This window comes from Mus caroli, chromosome 5 (genome assembly GCF_900094665.2).
Source record: "Mus caroli chromosome 5, CAROLI_EIJ_v1.1, whole genome shotgun sequence".
NCBI classification, from domain to species: Eukaryota; Metazoa; Chordata; class Mammalia; order Rodentia; family Muridae; genus Mus; species Mus caroli.
In genome coordinates this window covers 69,134,580-69,154,810 of record NC_034574.1, presented here as the reverse complement: position 1 = coordinate 69,154,810, position 20,231 = coordinate 69,134,580, and the positions used below count along the sequence as shown (strand labels likewise).

At 39.0% G+C, this 20,231-nt stretch overlaps 1 protein-coding gene across 4 annotated transcripts in view; it reads left to right on the top strand.

Annotated features, from left to right (window-relative positions):
- Positions 1–20,231, top strand: part of Clock (clock circadian regulator) — an 80,583-nt gene that overhangs the window by 52,880 nt on the left and 7,472 nt on the right. For 3 of the 4 annotated variants that reach the window (XM_021162108.2, XM_021162107.2, XM_029477072.1), the window contains 13 exons: positions 2,590–2,703; positions 2,811–2,929; positions 4,800–4,882; positions 5,083–5,189; positions 5,948–6,095; positions 7,019–7,094; positions 10,663–10,804; positions 11,460–11,560; positions 11,979–12,068; positions 15,093–15,245; positions 16,273–16,479; positions 17,087–17,292; positions 19,213–19,501. In XM_021162108.2, coding sequence (XP_021017767.1) covers positions 2,590–2,703; positions 2,811–2,929; positions 4,800–4,882; positions 5,083–5,189; positions 5,948–6,095; positions 7,019–7,094; positions 10,663–10,804; positions 11,460–11,560; positions 11,979–12,068; positions 15,093–15,245; positions 16,273–16,479; positions 17,087–17,292; positions 19,213–19,501 — 1,835 coding nt within the window. The remainder of the gene's footprint in view (positions 1–2,589; positions 2,704–2,810; positions 2,930–4,799; positions 4,883–5,082; positions 5,190–5,947; positions 6,096–7,018; positions 7,095–10,662; positions 10,805–11,459; positions 11,561–11,978; positions 12,069–15,092; positions 15,246–16,272; positions 16,480–17,086; positions 17,293–19,212; positions 19,502–20,231) is intronic. The other variant, XM_021162109.2, reaches the window with a different exon arrangement.

Sequence of the window (20,231 nt, the reverse complement as noted above, 5' to 3'; positions counted from 1 at the left end):
CCTGGCTGTCCTGGAACTCACTTTGTAGACCAGGCTGGCCTCGAACTCAGAAATCTGCCTGCCTCTGCCTCCCGAGTGCTGGGATTAAAGGCATGCGCTACCACACCCGGCCTGAGGTCTTGTTTGTTATAAGAAATTGATCACAGTTATGCCACAAAACTGTAATGTATAAAAAGATGGAAATTAGCCATGTTTTAAATGAAATCTTATTATATTTAATGAAATAATCTTTGCTGAATGTTTAATATGATTTTTAGAGCATCAAATATAGTAAAATAAATAATTAATTTTTTAAAAAAGCCAGTTCCTGGCATCAGTTAACACAAAGCATCAAGTAGTGAGAAGTGTCTGTAGGTCGGGCTAGTGGTTGACTGGAACTTTGGCTGCCTTCACTCTTGCTGTACTGGTTACCTTCACACAGTCTCTTCCACACTAAGCACAGTGACAGGGGACACATTTTTGGGGGGTTCATGGTTTAGAGATGTCTCGCGTGCTGAGGAGGACTTGATAGAGCACAGCTGTTTACAACATGACGGCTGGGAAAGCAGAAAGAGGATGGAAGGGCTTAGGGACATATCTGCCATGGCCAGTTTCCTCTAGGCTACTGTCCTCCTGTGGTTTATAGAGCCTCCCATGGTAGTACTGCTAGTTATGGTCCTTTGTTCCGACAGTGTTGAAGTGCTCGCCTGGAATGCACATGCTGGGCTCAGTCCTCCCAAACAAAACAAAACTAAACAAAACAAAGTATGTGTGTCTAAATTTAGTATATATATATATTATATATATATAAATTGTTTTTGTGTTCCCATTAGTTATTAGATTGTGTTTTTTAATTATTTTTTAATTAGCTTTAAATTTTATCTTTTCTGGTAATAGTGATATTAATCAGGTTAAAAATTCTATGTGTCCTCAGATTCTATATTAAGAACTAAGATACATATACTTACATACATACATAAATATGTACATGTGTATATCCATGTTAACGGATATTCTTTCAGAAGGGATTATAAAAAGTTAGACATGGCTGGGTGTGGTGTTACACGCCTTTAATCACAGCACTCGGGGGGCAGAGGCAGGCGGATTTCTGATTTTGAGGCTAGCCTGGTCTACAGAGTGTGTTCCAGGACAGCCAGGGCTACACAGAGAAACCGTCTCAACACCCCCCCCCCCCCAAATGTTAGACATGGAGAAAAGTTACCTGGAGCCTATATATAATTGTTTCCAGTCAGATTTGCCTTACACTGGTCCTTAGCCCATTCTAATGCAGTACTTGGAAGAAAGATTTGGGCTGGATTTAATATAGAAATCAATTTTATAGCTTTAGGCAGTATTTGAAGTTACAGAATGAATGGTGTTACCTGAGGCAAATGTGTAGAAAAAGGAGAAGTAGAAAGTTGGCACTCAGGTCCCAAAGTACAAGGAGCAGAGCTGGTCTCAGGGACCCTCAGTAAGCAGAACTGCTTGGAAAACTGCCTAACAAGCGTCTGCTAGGAAAACAGACCCCCTGCTTTCAGGGTCAGAGGAGTCTTAGCTCAGTGGCTTGCAGATGGCCTCTGAAAGACTTGGTACACAACAGAGCTCCTTCCCCGGGAAGGAGGAGTCCAGGAGTTAAAATGCAAGGCACTTTGCCTAGAAAACGTGGTAGGCTATTTTAGCTGTAATGGATTGAGTTGGTACAGATAATGTGATTGTGAAGGAGATGAGGCAGAGTTATAAAGGACCTGTGTTCATCCTGTGCTGTGTAGGCTTTATTCTTTACACAATAGAGAACCAATGAAGGCCATTTGGGTGGTTTGTATTTGGAAGGGGAAAATCAAGGTTGAGAATTTTGAAAAGGGCAACTGTATAGTTAACACTAGAAGTAAAGAGAGAGGAAAACCCATGATTGATAAGTGGGTAGATCCAGTAGAGCACATTTTAAGACTACCTAGAAAGAATGAGAAAAACCACCTGAGTGGTTTTTACAGTATCAGTGTCAGTAATATTTGGGAGGGACATTGCTCTGGAGGTGAGAGGGCGGTAAAGAAATGAAGACACGGAAACTAGGGTGCATTTAAAATGGATGGAGTGAGTTCTCTGGTCCTATAACTAGATTAACATGAAAAATGCTTGGGGAAATGATGGAAGACCTGATGAGATTTAAAATTGTAGGCAGTAAAGAACCACAGAGTTTGCAGTCCCTAAAGGGGTGAATAGCAAGTGACATGGCCCTGTCCTAAAGAAAATGAGAGGCTACTCTTCAAGGTAAAGATGGGAACAGCTGGTAGTTGTAACACTGGGAAGCCTGAAGCAAGGCAGCTACATAGTCCAGGCTGGACTGTTACCGAGAGTGACACCAAACACAGCAGTGACAGGAAAGAAAGGGAGGCCTTAGCTTTAAATAAAGGACAGTCCTAGCTTTAAATGGAGAACAAAATATTTTTGTGAAATTAGAATGAAAAATGGGATGGGAGAAGAAATGAAATGGAGATTGGCTCTTAGCCTGTGCTGGCTGTAGTCATCTGCTGCAGGCACTCTGCTGTTAGTGAATACTTCCGTGGGAGAAAATGACTGAGAATTCACACAACTTTTTATCACTTATTCCAGCAAAAAATCAGTTAGAATTCTGTTGTCACATGCTTCGAGGAACAATAGACCCAAAGGAGCCATCCACCTATGAATATGTGAGATTTATAGGAAATTTTAAATCTTTAACCAGTGGTAAGTTAAAATGTTTCTTTTATAATGTGTTTTAACTGGCTGTTTTTATTTTTCCAAGCTCTTAGATGCTTAAATATCAGTAACGACATGTCTCCTTTCTGTTTTAGTATCAACTTCAACACACAATGGTTTTGAAGGAACTATACAACGCACACATAGGCCTTCTTATGAAGATAGAGTTTGTTTTGTAGCTACTGTCAGATTAGCTACACCTCAGTTCATCAAGGTATGCGTCTGATTTTAATTGCTCTAGTGCATTCCAGTTCATGATATTAGATTTGGTCTTGTGAGATTTTTATTATCTTCAGAAGGTTGAAACTTTTACGAACATTGAAGTAGTAGTGGCCAATGAGTTACTAAATATGTATGAACTTTATATTTTTACCACAGTTATTTTAGTGTATTCTTTGCGGGTATCCCATGGCAGTATATCACCATTTTCCTGCTTTTGTACAGAGTTTAATGTGTGGTTTAATGTGTGTAGTTTACTATCAGGAAAGAATCTAAAAAAAAAAAATCCAGATGAATTAAAAAAAAAAAAAAGAATGTGCTTTACTGGGTATAACTTGCTATTTGATTCTTTTTTGATTAATTTTTTAATGTATATGGATGTTTTGTCTGCATGCATATTTATGTATCATGTTTATGCCGGGGAGCCAGAGGAGGGCCTGCCTGAGACTGGAGTTACATACAGTTGTCGGTTATCATGACTGAGAACTGAACCAAAGTCCGCCTGGAGAGGCCAAGCCATCACTCTAGCCAACCCCTGCTCTTTGAGTTTTAAATTACATATTTTTATTTCTTGTATCCATAAGCAGATGTTTAGTAGGGAAGTAGAAAAGTGAACTGCCTCAGTCCCTAGAGACAGGAAAGAAGCCAGGGTGACATTTAAATTTGGGTGACAGCATAGTATAGGACAGCGCCTGAGTTAACAGTTAGAAGACTATAGTCTTGCACTCCCCGTTAGCTCTTAGGAAAGTGGAGGGCTGATACATGTTTTATTTCATATAATTCTTACTCTTCTGAGGTAGATGCTATTATAACATTTTATATTTAAGGAAGCAAGCTTAAGGAAGTTACTTGCTGAAAGTCTCATCTAGTAAGTGGGACTTGATTGGAATTATTTTTCTTTTAAAGCCCTGGCTTTTATTTGTTACTGAAGAACATGCAAGGAGAGAGGAGGGAGTGTCATGGATTGCTTCGTAAAACAGAAACTAGGTTTCATGTATATGAGAGGAAAATAGTCAGAACTCATGTTAGAAACCAAAAGCAGGGGCCAGGCATGAAACTTGTTCTGTCTGTGGCTTTTCTCCATGAAGAGATTTCAGCATGAGAAACCATAGAAGAGTTAGGGAAGTTGGGTGCTCATATTTGAGTATTACCAAGGTGATGGTAATGGCTGACCCCTGAAGAGAAGAGAGATGGAAGGATGGGAAGATAGCTGAGGTGCGCCAGTGGTGAGGTGAGTCAGTGAGGTAAGATGTAAACTCCATCTCTAAAGCTAGGGGAGATGGGGTGGACTCAAAAACACCTAGGTCACATTAGAAGTATTTATGGGCTAGAGAGATGGCTCATTGGTTAAGAACACTTACTATTCTTACAAAGAGCTTAGCTCACCACCTGATGTAACTCCATCTGTAGGGGATCCAGTACCCTCACCTGCCCTCCTTAGGCACTCATGTGACATGCAAGCAGAAACACATACATACACATAAATAAAAACAAAACTTGATTAAAAGAAAACATTTAATTTGGCTACTTTGATTATTAAAGAATATGTTGATTCTAGACTCTGGTGTACAGAAGTGAGGTCATTGATGAGATGGGAAGTTGTTAGCTATTAAAAGTATGGCAGTTGGCTTAAACACTGAGAAATAGGAGGTGTGAACCAGAGGAAAGACGTGGGTATCTAAGTAGGCTCTTAGGCATGTGAATGAGTGAGAATGCACTAGACTGTAACCACTGACCTTAGGCCGGCTGGTATCTGCCAGGTGCTGCTGTTTTATCTGTTTTTATAATGACCTATGCTAAGAATATTTAATGTTTTCATGACACAGAAAATTACTTCTAAATTATACTTGTTAATTTGTTTGTAGGAAATGTGTACTGTTGAAGAACCAAATGAAGAGTTTACATCTAGACACAGTTTAGAATGGAAGTTTCTATTTTTAGATCACAGGTAACACCACCTTTAAATTTCACCAAAAAAAAAAAAAAAAATGTAATTCTGGACAGTAATGGACTCGAGGAACATAATGATTTTTGAAATTCATTATCCATTTTTGAAAAAAATAAAACCCATTCTCCAAATGAATTTTGTCTGTAGTGTAACTTGTGGAACATTATAATACTGATATGTATTACTACTGTATAATTTAGGGCACCACCAATAATAGGCTATTTGCCATTTGAAGTCTTGGGAACATCAGGCTATGATTACTATCATGTGGATGACCTAGAAAATCTGGCAAAATGTCACGAGCACTGTAAGTAGATCTTAATGTTTCTATTGAGAACTGTTTAAAAACACAGAAGTAGACGCTTTGTTCTAGTAATGAAAGACACAGAAAAGATTTAGAATTATTTTTATAAATGTATACAGAAGGTTCGGGTTTCTATTGACCTTGGTCTTACACACAAAGGAAAATCTTATAGTATATTAAAGAAGTACATAAAGTTTCCCAAACCTATTTAACTACAAAACCCAATTTTTGCTTAACATCAGTTAAAGTACTTTAGAACCTAACATTTGAAATAGTTTGGGGAAAATAGTTTGAGAAACTTTACTAAAGAATTATTTCAAACAATTATGTTATTCTGATTTTTGGTTAATTAAAGCTTTACAATTAAAAAGCCTCAGAGATGTCATATGTGACAGTATCTTTGGGGAAAGTGTTACTGTTAACTGTTGCTTCATATGTGTTAAGTATCTTGGCAAGTTAACAGTATGACTTTCAGTATATGGAACTTATTATGAATGAAAAATTCGTGTAAAATCAGCAATAACTGACTATAAAATTGGAATCTGTGAGTTCTGGTTATTTAGGGGACCTTAAACTGGTTCTTAAAAAAAATTCTTTGTAGTTTATACATATTTCTGGAAGCCAGAAAATAATTACATCTATATAAAGAGTTAAATATAAATGCCAGCTTTTGTTTTAAAAAAAAATTGAGATTTTTTTCATAGCTAAGTACAGATCAAAGAAAAATATTGTTTCTTTCTCTTCTTTTTTTTTATTTTTAGTAATGCAATATGGAAAAGGCAAATCGTGTTACTATAGGTTCCTGACCAAAGGCCAGCAGTGGATTTGGCTTCAGACTCATTACTATATTACTTACCATCAGTGGAACTCAAGGCCAGAGTTCATTGTTTGTACTCACACAGTAGTAAGGTAATGACTGGAAGAACATTTGTAAGGTGTAGTAATAGTCAAAGAGAATTTTTATGTGATTTTTTTTTAATGAATGATAGTGATCTTGTCCCAGTTTTAATACTTAATATTTTTTAATATTAAGCTCACTTAATATGTGGAAATATGATGTAGGTAGTATATAAATATGTAAGGCCTGACATGAGTATTGTGCTATATAGCAAAAGTTGTACCAGCATTCAAATGCCAGTGCACTTCCCGCAAAGCAAAAACCAGACTAGTGTGCCCATCATTCGTCCGTCATTTAGTTTCTCTTCATTTAAATGCTTTGCTCCTACCGATCATTTATAGATGACCTAATTTGTAGAATACAGATTGAATTTAGGTATTGTCTTAGTCAGGGTTTCTATTCCTGCACAAACATCATGACCAAGAAGCAAGTTGGGGAGGAAAGGATTTATTCAACTTACACTTCCATGTTGTTGTTCATCACCAAAGGATGCAGTACTGGGATTCAAGCAGGTCAGAAAGCAGGAGCTGATGCAGAGGCCATGGAGGGATGTTCTTTACTGGCTTGCTTCTTCCCCTGGCTTGCTCAGCCTGCTCTCTTATAGAACTGACTACCAGTCCAGGGATGGTCCCACCCACAAGGGGTCTTTCCCCCTTGATCACTAATTGAGAAAATGCCTTACAGTTGGATCTCATGGAGGAATTTCCTCAACTGAAGCTCCCTTCTCTGATAACTCCAGCTGTGTCAAGTTGACACAAAACTAGCCAGTCCAGGCATTAAGCTGTAGATCTGTATTAGGTTTGTGTAGCACATACAGAAAGTACAAAATTACTGATGGTTAAGTGAGATTCCTAACAAACACCAATTAATTGCATCTCTGCAGTATTTTAAATGAATGACCAAACATTTAAAATTTGGTTCTTTCCATTTGTAGTTATGCAGAAGTTAGGGCTGAAAGACGGCGAGAACTTGGCATTGAAGAGTCTCTTCCTGAGACAGCTGCTGACAAAGTATGTTTCTTACAGTCTCTTTTTTAAATATCTCATTTCCCAATAATTTATGAGAGAGATTTGCTTATCCTTTATAATTTTTATTTTGAATTTACTATTTAAAACCTCATTTGCATCTAAAAAAAGGAATCCAAGATTTTTGCTATTTAAAAGTTAATTAGGAGAGAGAAAATTGGAATTAGCAGATTAATCGGGATGAGTAGGTAACGAGGCAGGTTTTGGTAAAAAAAACGTGGATGCTTGAATTAAGATGATTGACTTTAAGATATGACGAAGAATTAGTGGCTGCAGATGAGTGGAAGACTTTAACCAGGCAACAGGAAGGAAGAGCTCCCCAGGCTGGGCGTGAGGAGAAGGGCTTTAGGAGCACTGATTATGGGGGATACTAAGCCAGAAGTCACCACGTCACAAACCATGTGACACAGTATGTTCACTCCAAGCCTCGAGCTTAAGGAGTGCAGGCAGGGACGGCGCAGCATTAGCAGGAGGACTTTCTGCATCCTGGGAAGTTATGGTCTCAGAGTCTGAAGACAGAAGCCCCACTTCTGATGGGACCTACAAGGAGGTTGGGGAGGTCTTATGTTTCGAACAGATGAGGAAAGAAGTATTCAGAACCAGGGTAGAAAATGCCTAGTAATTTGTTTATCATGGACTTTGAAGGTGGGCGGAAGGTTCTAGAGGCTGAGAAGCAGTGAGAGGTGTGTTCAACAAGACAGGCTGGGAAAAGCTGCACGTTAATGACGGAGGAGATGAGACACTGGGGCACATGCCCTCCACCCCAGAGTGAGAAACTGTGAGATCAGGTGTTTTGTATTTACACATATTGACATGTATGCAAGCAGTCATGTTTCACCCTGAAATAAAGATGCATACTTGGTTCTTGTTCACTACTGCATGTAGAAAGACTTTAAGGGGACACTGATTCTATTTTAAGTGTGTGGTGTGTGAGGAAGCACTAGTATATATGTTATATCCGAGGTAGGGTTTTGGTTTTGGTTATGGTGAAATAAGTGTTCTCATCTCTATAAGGCAAGACTGTCAGTCGAGAGAAGGACCACAACAGTTTGAGTAGAGTGGGAAAGGCTTGAGACAATTTTCGAGAATAGGGAAATGAGCCCCTTAGTACACTTGGGCAATTCTGCTGACTAGAATTGAGCATACTTACTTGAAGTAAGTGGCTATTGTAGGCCGCCCTTGAGCCTGTGAGCTATAGGAACAGGAAGCATGGTTAAATTGTCATTTTAGTCTATACTGCTTATACATGCTACAGTGTTTCCTGTCCCAAAGCAGAGACTGAGTGACCGAGGTAAGTTTAAGGAAAGGGTCAGGGAAGATAATAGGAACGGAAGGGCCGTGGGTAGTTCATGCACAAAGTGACATCCCCTAGAAATGGCATAATGGAAGATTTGGAGCAAATGGTGACTTCCAAAGATTTTACAGAACTTCGTAAAATAAAGCACTATCTTTATTCTGTTACTTACTTTGTAAAACTATGTGATAAAATGACAATTTTAATGGTTTTAAGAGCACACTTGAGCATTGTAGCATTCCCAGTGTTACACCTGTCACTCCTGCCCACGCACAGAATGCCCCCATCCTCCTAACCGGGAACTCTATGAAACAACTTTCCGTCCTTTCCCTCCAGCTCTTTTCAACTAGGGGTTTGTTTGTTTTTAATTTGGCTGCTCTGAGTACTGTGAACAAACTCATACAGTATTTGTTCCTTTGTGATTGGCTAATTTTATTTGGTATGATATTCTCAGGGTTCATTAAGTTGTAACTTATATCAGATTTCCCTTTATTTGGGGGCTGAGTAATATTCTGCCATGGGTGTATCCTCTTATTAGTCTGAGAAATCTTGGCTTGTCTTCACCTTTTATTTGCAAAAAATAGTGTGAACATAGGTAGACATACAGATTAGAGTTTCCACTTCTTCTCTTTGGATGTTTACTAAGAAGTAGAATACTAGATCATATGGTAGGTTACTCTTTGTTAAAGTGAGGGAAACTACCACACTATTCTCTGTAGAGGCCATACCATTTTTACAGTCCCATTGCTAAGCCATAAGAATTCCTGTTTCTTCTCATCTTTACCACACTGAATGCTTTCTGAGAAGTAGGGGGTTTTGTTGTTGTTGTTGTTGTTGATTTGTTTTGTTTTGATTACATACAGGGTCTCACTATGTAGTACTCAGTAGCCAGGAACCCAGTATGTTGACTAAGTTGGCTTCAGACAGAGATTGTCCACCCAAGTGTCTGCCGTGGGTTGTTTGGTCCTAGCCATGCTAATAGAACATGAGGTAGCATGACTGGTTTTGATTTGAATTTCCCTGGTTAGTAAGTTTGAATAATATATCTGGTGAGGGTTTTATATCCTCTGTGGAGAAGTATTTCTTTTCCTCCTACCGTCTTTATTTTCTTACTTAACTACTCATTCATTACTCATTTTTTATTTTTAATTTTTTTGATAGGGTCACATATGGACCAAGCTGTCCTTGGACTGATTATGTATGCAAGGATAACCTTGAACTCCTGACCACCCTGCCTCTGCATCCCAAGTGGCTTTTGAAGTGCCACCATGTCCACCTTGTTCTCTTTTTGTTTTGGGTTTTGTTGTTTCTTGACAAGGAATTTTGCTGTGTTGCTCAGGCTGAGTCAGATGATCCTCTTAATAGCCTTTGCAATGTTGTGTTTAAAGGTGCAGGCCAACTAGGTACAGTTGCTCATGCCCATAATCTTAGCTTTTTAGAAACTGAGGCAGGAGGATTGTCACTGGGTCATGGTTTGTAGTGTGAGACCTTGTCTCAGCAAGAAACAAAAGTACATCTCATCACATGCGATGTGTCTGTTTTCATTTTTATAATTGAGTTATTGTAGAGTTTTATATCCTAGATATTAAGCACTGATCAGATAATGATGTATAAATACCTCCTCTCATTTTTGTGGGTCGCTTTTATTCTGCTGGCATTGTCTTTTGATGCGTTAATGTTTTTAACTTTATGAATTCCAGTTTACTGGTAAATCTAATGTCATAAAACCATTTCCTTTGGTTTCTTTAAGAGTTTTATAGTTTTAGCTCATAATATTTAATCTACTTTGAGTTAAATTTTTGAACTTAATACAAAAGTCTAGCCTGAGTCATCTTATTTTTTAAATAGAGAATGAAAACAAACTATTAAATAATATTTTTTCCTAATTAGTACACATACATACACACACTTTTTAGCCTTATTTTAGGCAAAAACTAAGAATGATTGAATCTTTCTCTCTCTCTCTCTCTCTCTCTCTCTCTCTCTCTCTTTCAATTGTACACCCCAGTCTAGCTGTCCCTTGTACTTTGGGGGATTCCAGCTGTTCCTGCCTCCCATCTTGCCACAAAAGTTTTGGGATTACAAAGGCATGCTACTGGACCCAACTGTGGGTGGGTTCTGGGAATTCAAATGTAGGTCCTTTATGGTTTAATGGCAAATGCTTTTACACACTAGCTGCCTCTCCAGCCCTGATAAAACTGTACTGAGACCTCTGCATTGAGCACTAAGAAAGCATTTATGTTCCTCTTGTCTCCTTAGAGCCAAGATTCTGGGTCTGACAATCGTATCAACACAGTGAGTCTCAAGGAAGCACTGGAAAGGTTTGATCACAGCCCAACTCCTTCTGCCTCCTCTAGAAGCTCAAGAAAGTCATCTCACACAGCAGTCTCAGACCCTTCCTGTGAGTGCCTCAGCTGAAAACAAGCATGTTTCAAAGAGGTCTTCTCAGTTACTTGTGTTGCTGACATCAGTACTTTTGTCAAGCACATTTTCAAATGCTAATCTTTTCCAGTTTTGAAGTAAAGCTTCCATTGAGAAGCAAATTATTTATGTTTAGAAAAGAGTTAAAGTGATGAAAGGATGATATGTAGATAGTAATACTCTACTTAAATTATTCCTTAAACAGAGAAAATTCTACCTTTCATTGTAAAACCAGGCAAATCAGATTTATGAGTGTTTTGTCTGCATATGATCTGTGCACCAAGTGTGCCCGGTCCCCATGGAGGTCAAAAGAGGTTTCACACCCCGTGGAACTAGAGTTATGGATGGTTGTCAGGGAAGCACTGGGCCGTTTGTTAGTGTGGGTTTATATCTGTAGGAGGTAGGAAGCCTGTCTGTCCCTTGAGGGTGTTGAGGATGGTGAGAAACTGTTTTTAGAGTTTTACTGTCTCACATGTTTGCTTTGTCCTTTACAAAGTAGTTAGAATTGTAGGTATGGATTTAATTTTTTTCTAATAACAGAAAACTAACTCAGTTTGTCTATTCCTTGGAGCATATGTTGAGATCAATCATTCATGCTGTACGTACTAATTCTGTTCTCTGTTGACTGTCTTTAGCCACACCGACAAAGATCCCTACTGATACTAGCACTCCTCCCAGACAGCATTTGCCAGCTCACGAAAAGATGACACAGCGGAGGTCGTCCTTCAGCAGTCAGGTACGCCTTTAGCGAACAGCACAGCCTTGCAGGAGCCCACAGATGTGGTCACAGATGTCTGCAGTAACCTTTCGGGAAGGATCAATCTTTTGCTGACATAGGACACTCAAAATCTTTTCCATATTTGAAGTAAAATGCTAGACTTTTTTTTTTAATTGTGAAACAGTGCTAAGTGAGAGCTACTATTCAGTTTCAGTTGCCTTGAGTTCAGCCACTCAACTTTTCATTGAGTATACATCCAAGGGCCTGAGCTGGGCACCATGGGAAAGAGAAGAGAAGAGTAGAAAGGGCAGCTCACTTCGTACTCAACAGAGTGAGGTTGATTGTCAGTGATAAGCAAATCAGATTGTATTGTGGTGGAAGTACTCAAAGACGAATGTGAGCGTCACCTCATTGTCATCTTTTATTTTGCTTCTAGTCCATAAACTCCCAGTCAGTTGGTCCATCATTAACACAGCCAGCGATGTCTCAAGCTGCAAATTTACCAATTCCACAAGGCATGTCACAGGTATTTTTGTTTGTTTTAGTTGAGCATTTACCAATGATAATTGCATTTAAGCAAATATAGTTTTATACATATGTATATATAAATACATATAAAGGCAGTGAATCTGGAAGTATTTAGAATATGTAGTGACATGTTTGTTATTTACAATGATTTTGGTGGACCCTTATTAGAAAGAATCACAGATAAATGATGGTTTTATATCTTCTTGCTTACTGTGCTATAACATCTTATATATAACAACAGTCTACAGGTATGATAATCTTAAACATGAAATATACTAGTTCATTTTGTCCCTCCTTATGGATATTGGAAGACTTGAGTAACTATATATTCTATATTGATTCATTTATTTGCACACGGGCTATTTATTTAGTTCTGTGTATATATTGAGTTACACATATTGGATGCTGACAGTATTTGCCTATCTATACTAACAAGCTACTTGATCTAAGGGAATAACATAAATAAAATACCATGTTAATTTAGTCTACACACACGATTTGGAGCCTTAAATGCAGCTTAAACAAGTGGAAAAAGCCAAGTATGGTAGTGTTTACCTGTGTGGGGGAGGTTGAAGCAGAAAAATCAGGAGTTCAAGGCTATCCTCAACTATATAGTAAATTCACAATCAGCCTGAACTACATGAGAACCTCATAAAAAAAGAAGGAAAGGTGTTTAGAAATGTAAGATGGCCTTAGTCCAAAGGAGGTGTGAGTGCTGAAATTGGCAAGAGGAAAGGAATTCCCAAAGCACTACTGTGTACCTTCGTGTGATTTAAGGCTCATCCAACATTTCAGAAATGTTAAGAACACTACTAAATAGTAATACATATAGTGGGAAATCTTCTATTTTATGTGGCACTAAATCCTGGTTTTTAGCCACACTAACCTATTAAAAGCTCTGTAACAGTACTGTCTTACTAAATATTAAATTTAACCTTTACATCTTATTTTAAAGAATTGACAGAATTTCTATGTAATATGTAGACATTTAATACTATTTGTTCTTTAATCTCAGGGTGTCACTTAAGGATTGCTAATAACATCTTTATAGAGGTGTTTTCTTGAGATATATGCTATGTCACACCTACAGCTAAGCGTTCAGTGCTCTGTTTTCACTCAGCATGGACTTTACGCTTTTGTTCCTGTGTCCTGTATTCTCTGCTTGTTTCTATTTTTTCTGGTTTGTATTTAATTAGAAATGTTTCAAATTGTGACAACATTTACATATAAGAATAACTTTAGTGACAATAAAATATCTGTATGACCTAAAAATAAATATAACATTTTAACTAACATTTTAAAAAGGCAGGAGAAAGTTGAAGCACTCACTTTATAATGTTTCTCAAGCCTAATGGAATGGAATCTGAGATGGTCACTGCCATCTTCAAAAGTCGCTCTTTTATGCTTTAAAAAGTAATACTCAGAAGTCAGAGATGATGGTGCAATACCTGGGAGGCAGAGGCAGAGGCAGGAGGATCACCACAAGTATGAAGCCAACCTGATCTCTGAAAGAGAGTTCCAATGCAGCCAAGGCTACAGAGCAAAGCCATTTTCAAAAATAAAACAAAATAAAATAAAAATGAAGTAATATTCAGTCTCCTTGGCACAACTTTACAAAGAGCTAGCTCATTTAGTACAACCTTTGTGAAGGTAGCCATGAAAGGGTAAGGTGGGCCTTCCGACTCACTTGTGCAGCTCACTGCAGAAAGGTGAGAGTAGATGTTCCATGAAGTGAACTGCTCTGCTGTCACACAGAACAGAAGAACTAAGTGAGCAGTGACATCAAGTGTGTCTACATTGTAGCTCATTAACTAGACATAAAAACCAGAAGACTGAAAACCCTCAATGTAGAGGAATTCATTCATGATTTCTTAGAATTGCTTAGCCTTTAAAAACTACAGTTTAAACTGGTCTAAGGATAGTATAGATAAAAGGTATAATGATTTTTTCAGAATAGCACCAGAATAAAGTATTGGTTGTCACTCAGATGAGGATTAGTGATTTTGATATGTGGGGAGGAAGGAGGATGCTAGGAACTGAAACTTGGGGTCTTGAACATTCTGGGCAAACACTATATATAAGCCCACAAGCCCTTTCTTTTTACTTTTTATTTTAAGACCGGGCCATAAAATGTTGCCTAGGCTAACCTTGAACTCACTCTATATCCAAGGTAGGTCTTGAATTAGTGATCCTCCTGCCTAACTTTGGATAATTCTGCTGATGTACACAAAGAGGGGACTCTCGAGATGACAGAATTTGGTATGGATTCATTCCAGGTCCGGGTACATTCTCATCTGGTAAAATGTCCAAGTGAAGTGAGCAACTAAAGAACTCGTTCTACTAAATTCTTAAGCTACAATAGAAGCTCGGGTTGTTTTCTTTTTTCTTTTCATTTTTGACAGGGGCTCACTCTAGCCCTGGCTGACCTAGAACTTTCTAGCCTTGACATCACAGAGATCCGCCTGCCTCTGCCTCCCCAGTGCTAAGAATAAAGGAATGTGCCATCACACCTCCACACACTCACACCGTCTAACTGTAGTTTGTTCTTGTAATCAGTCAAGAGTGAGTCAGAACTGACTCTTCCAAGTTGTCTTCTGACCTACACACACATTCAGTGGCATGTGCCCTTACCAGGTTGTAACTTTAAAAAAAAAAAGGAAGGGGGTGAAAACTGAAACTGTGAGGACAACCACTAATGTAAGTCAGAGGGAGGACACGTGTAACAGGAGGGGCTCACCTGGCTAGAAACTGCTAGTCACTGCAGTGCCATAGACAGGAAGCTACCCACTGGCACTTGTGATGGAAGAGAGGCAAGCACCTTCCCAGGAGCAGAGCACCTTCCTTTGCAGCTCGCCCAGTGGCCTCTGCGCAGGTTGCTGTGGGTCTGCAGGCAGAGACTGGTTCTGAGGTCCAGCTCCAGTGCAGCTGAGCAGAGCGGAGATGGAGTGTGGGGAGCAGCTCTCGCCTGACTCACACCGCACAGCTAAAGTGTGTTGTACTCTCTTTCCATGTGCTGCTTCAGTTTCAGTTTTCAGCTCAGTTAGGAGCCATGCAGCATCTAAAAGACCAGCTAGAGCAGCGGACACGGATGATAGAGGCAAATATTCATCGGCAGCAAGAAGAACTAAGGAAAATTCAAGAGCAACTTCAGATGGTCCATGGTCAAGGGCTACAGGTAACTTATTCTGTCTGAGCACAGAGAATCTCTTTCACATTTTGAGTTCCTAAAAATTGGCTCTTTTTTTTTTTTTTTTTTTTTTGTGAAAAGTCAAAGGCAAGAGGTCTTTTTACCCCAGTTCTGTAAATATTGGCTACCTGCTTAATAATATCAAGCCTCTAAAAACACTCATGCTAAGAACATTTCTATCAGATTACTAGTTTTTAGACTAATGAACTCGAAATTTTAGTAAGTTCAAGTCCATAATATAAAATTTTATTTTATGGACCACTTAAGGTAGAGAGTTTATAATAGTGTTAGTAAAATGCCAATAGCTATGATTCCTCTTACTTGATAAGACACTTACTGCTTAACCAGCAGGGCCATCTAGGCCACTAGGGCTTTGCCGAAGGGAAGCTAAGTGAGCACTGCTTCTATGCACAGCTACAAGCTGAGTGACTGAGGATCCAGAGCTGCCAGCAGCAGCCCAAGGAGGAGCACTGAGGAACACAGCTGATGTGTGCGAGAGTGAAAAGAGTGAACGTGTAGCTTCACGGTTTATTGCTACTATCACCGTTCTCATGAAATGTTCTAATGACTTATTACTAGACTGTTAAACTTCATTTTGCTTGGTTTCTTTCAGTAGTCTCCCTTTTTTTGTTGTTTTGCTTTTTGTTTTTGGTTGGTTGTTTTTTTGGGTTTTTTTGTTTGTTTGTTTTTGTTTTTAACTGTAAAGCATATTTATGCTGGAAATGTAGCTCATCGGTAAAATGCTTGTAGCCCTAAGTTTGATTCCCAGTATGCCCCCCCCCCGTGTAATTATAATTATTGTGTATGTGTGTGTGCATGTGTGTGTGCGCGCATGCATACATGTGCCATGGAGTATATGTGGGGTTCAGAAGATAACTTTTGAAAATCTGTTCTTTCACTATGGGATCCAGGAACCAAATTCAGGCTGTCAGACTTATGCAGCAAACACTTGTACCTATTGAGCCTTCTTGCCTGCCAAAGAAATTTCATTAAAATGTGATCTTTGTTTTCAAAGATGTTTTTGCAGCAGTCAAACCCTGGATTGAATTTTGGTTCTGTTCAACTTTCCTCTGGAAATTGTAATACCCAGCAACTCGCACCTATAAATATGCAAGGCCAAGTTGTCCCTGCTAGCCAGGTTCAGAGTGGAATGAATGCTGGACATATCAGCACAGGCCAGCACATGATACAGCAACAGACTTTACAAAGTACACCAACTCAGGTAATTGACTAAAATATCTAGTTAAAAAAGGCTGTGTTGCACCAGCCTTTATTTTTTTATAAAAATTAGAGCATAAACTATTGATCGTTAAAATATTTTATAGAATATGTTACTGTTAAATATTTTTATATTTAATAGTTTTGTGATTTGTTTAAGGACTTAGTTTAGTAATTGTACCAAGTTCTTGTAGCTCGTAGACTTTCTGTATGTAAAGTCATTGACTTGCCAAAGAGGCTGAGTAGCAAACACTGAATAGACAGACTGTTGGGGAAGCAGGGGCAGTTTACTCAGTCTGTAGGTTGCTGGCAGCTCATTACTGGATATCTGTGACTCCATTTGAAAATCATGAGTGTGTGACTGTCACTGACTTGCTTTTAACCAACAACGTCGGTGTATATTTTACTTAGCTGTGAAGAGGCTTCTTTTAAAGTCTTAGCTTACCTTCCGTCAAGGAATCCAGACTAAGTCTGTAAGTACAAATCAGGCTCATTTCTCTCTGAATAATATATGTTGCTGTCTCTTCTGTTCTCTCACCATTATTAGATGGTGAGTAGTAGAAGCATGGTCTCCTGTAACTGTTAGATAATTTCCATACAATCTTTTCTAGCAGAGTCAACAGAGTGTAATGAGTGGACACAGTCAGCAAACGTCTCTTCCAAATCAGACACCGAGCACTCTTACAGCCCCACTGTACAATACAATGGTGATTTCTCAGCCTGCAGCAGGGAGCATGGTCCAGATTCCATCCAGTATGCCACAGAACAGTACCCAGAGTGCTACAGTCACTACGTTCACTCAGGACAGACAGATAAGGTAGTTGTCATACTTCATTTATTGTTTTCAGATATGTAAATTGATTGATTAAAAACCTAGGGCTGGTGAGATGGCTCAGCATTTATGAGCACTGACTGCTCTTTCGGAGGTTCTGAGTTTAGTTCCCAGTAACCACATGGTGGCTCACAACCATCAGTAATGGGATCTGATGCTCTCTCTTGTATATCTGAAGATAGCTACAGTGTACTCATGTACATAAACTAAATAAAATAAACATTAAAAAAAAAAAAAAAAAAAAGAACGGGTGGTGGTGGCAGACGCAGGCAGATTTCAGAGTTCAAGGCCAGCCTGGTCTACAAAGTGAGTTCCAGGACAGTCAGGGCTACACAGAGAAACTCTGTCTCAAAAAACCAAAAATAAATAAATAAATATTAAAAAAAATTTAAACCTAGATGGTCTGGAGGAATGCTTCGGCACTGCAGAGCACTTGAAGCTCTTCTAGAAAGCTGAGTTCAGTTCCCAGCTCTGGCTCTGTGGGTCTCATGACCTCTTCTGGTCTCCCCCATGTCTGCGTGGATGTGGCAGACACAGTAAAAGAAAGTCATAAAAGTAAATAAATAAAAATGTATATTTAGGGGCTGGTGCTATAAGCCAGGAATAGAGAACTCACCTAGCATGGGGAGGACCCCTCAGGTCAATCCTTTGTATTATGCTTTTTTCTAAAACCAACAATTTTATTTTTTACCATAAAATTTTAGTTTGTTGCTTACTATAGACAGCTTTTATAAGTTGAAATAAATGCCAAATCTGTTATTAAAGACTTAACAGAATAACGTTAAATTTTATTTTTCATTCCAAACTGGACTGGCAGAGAAGCCACACTGCAGTGTACTGTCAGCCAAGGCTGTTACAGGCTGTGCACAGGTGTGGCTTGGGTCTTTTTAGTAAAGGTGGCAAGAGAGCAGCAGGAGGAGAGCTTATCTTTCTGCTCCAATTTAAAACTGTATAGTATCTCCCTTTACTTCCCCATATCTCAGATGAGAAAATGTGTGTTGTTAATAGTTTGGCCAAGTGCTACAGCAGAGAAGGTGGCTATGAACTCGGGGTTTCAGAGCTTAGATGCCTAAATAGATGTAACTATTAAAGAAAAAGGCATTTGGGTCTAGAATGAGAAGTCCAGATAGCTGAATTAAAACAAATCTTTGCATAATTACAGTTTACTGGGAAGCTTTTTTTAAACAATAGGATTTCTGTGGTCTTAAATACATGATATAAAATAGTATCATGGGTTTTGTTGTTGTTGTTGTTGTTATTTTGTTGGGTTTTTTTGTTTGTTTGTTTTTGCTTTTCAAGACAGGGTTTTTCTGAATAGTTTTGGCTGTTCTGGAACTCACTCTATAGACCAGGCTGGCCTCGAACTCAGAAATTCGCCTGCCTCTGCCTCCCAAGTGCTGGGCTTAAAGGTGTGTGCCACCACTGCCCAGCCTAGTTTCATGTTTTTATTGCCTTTACAAGTATGCTGCTGCTTACATATTTTGCAGTTGTATTGAGCAATATGATTTTTTCTTTAAATAACAATTATGTTCAGGCTGAGGAAGCTACAGGATTATATAGGCAATGAGAATAGAGACTCTGTTCTTTTTTGGAGCTCGCCTTCCTCCCCTTTTCAGCTTGTTTCTATATGTGATATGAAAGGCCCTTCATCTTGGGAATGAGTATTTTTAAAAGTTGTGTTTTGGCTCTGATATCCCCTGAAAAAATGTCTTTTAAAATTAGTGTTGGTGCTGTGCTGTGCACTCTACCACTATGTAGCATCTTTTGCCTCCAAGGACAGTCTCTGAAAACTAAGAGCATATGCTTTTATAACATGATGAACCATGTCACTGGGTATTAGCGGAGATAAATATTGCACTGACAGGCTGAGTTGTCCTTTTGACTCTATTTTGTTTTCTCTCACAGATTTTCTCAAGGTCAGCAACTTGTGACCAAATTAGTGACTGCTCCTGTAGCTTGTGGGGCCGTCATGGTACCAAGTACCATGCTTATGGGTCAGGTGGTGACTGCCTATCCTACCTTCGCCACACAACAGCAGCAGGCACAGACATTATCGGTAACACAACAGCAGCAGCAGCAGCAGCAGCCGCAGCAGCAGCAGCAACAACAGCAGAGTTCCCAGGAACAGCAGCTTCCTTCAGTTCAGCAGCCAGCTCAGGCCCAGCTGGGCCAGCCACCACAGCAGTTCTTACAGGTAACTCCCCACGAAGAGGCTGCCCTGAGGGGGTTGGCTATGTTATAATCAGATAAGCTGTTAGATGAATAGGTTTTTAAGGGTCTGGGAAATTCTTAAACACTTTCTGTGGGATTTTAATATCTAAAGAACCAGATAACAGTGAGATTGGCTGTTTTACCTTTTCTTCAGTCTTAGAAAGCTTTTAGATTTCAAAGTCTTGCCTAGCCATACTCCTTCTCTGAACTTCTGGGTAGTGACCGACTTCTTACTCATGTCAGGTCACTTACTGAGCCTATTTTCCCTCCAGAATTTAATAAAAAAGTCTATTTTTTTCTTACATACCATCAAACTGTACTTACTGGGCAGGTACATCAAGAACGATCCCTTTTCAGCCTAGGAGTTACCTTACTTATCTGATCAAATTTTATTCAACTCTGGTTTTGTTTTGTTGGGTTCCTACCTGGCCTGGAACTCAGAGATTCTCCTGCCTCTGCCTCTGCCTCCACCAAGCCAGCTTATTAGAATTTTCTTGTTAGAAATTAATGTCAAAGGTGAAGTCCAGTGTAGATGCAATATAGGTTTTCATTAGAACTTGAGCTCTAAATTCAGGGTATCCTTAATTGAGTCATGGCTTCACCATATACATGTGAGCTTTGGCATGGCACTTTAACTTGACAAACCTCATCAATACATTGGACATAATAATAGTTCACACTTCATGCCTTTTTAAAAGAAAGCATGTAAATTG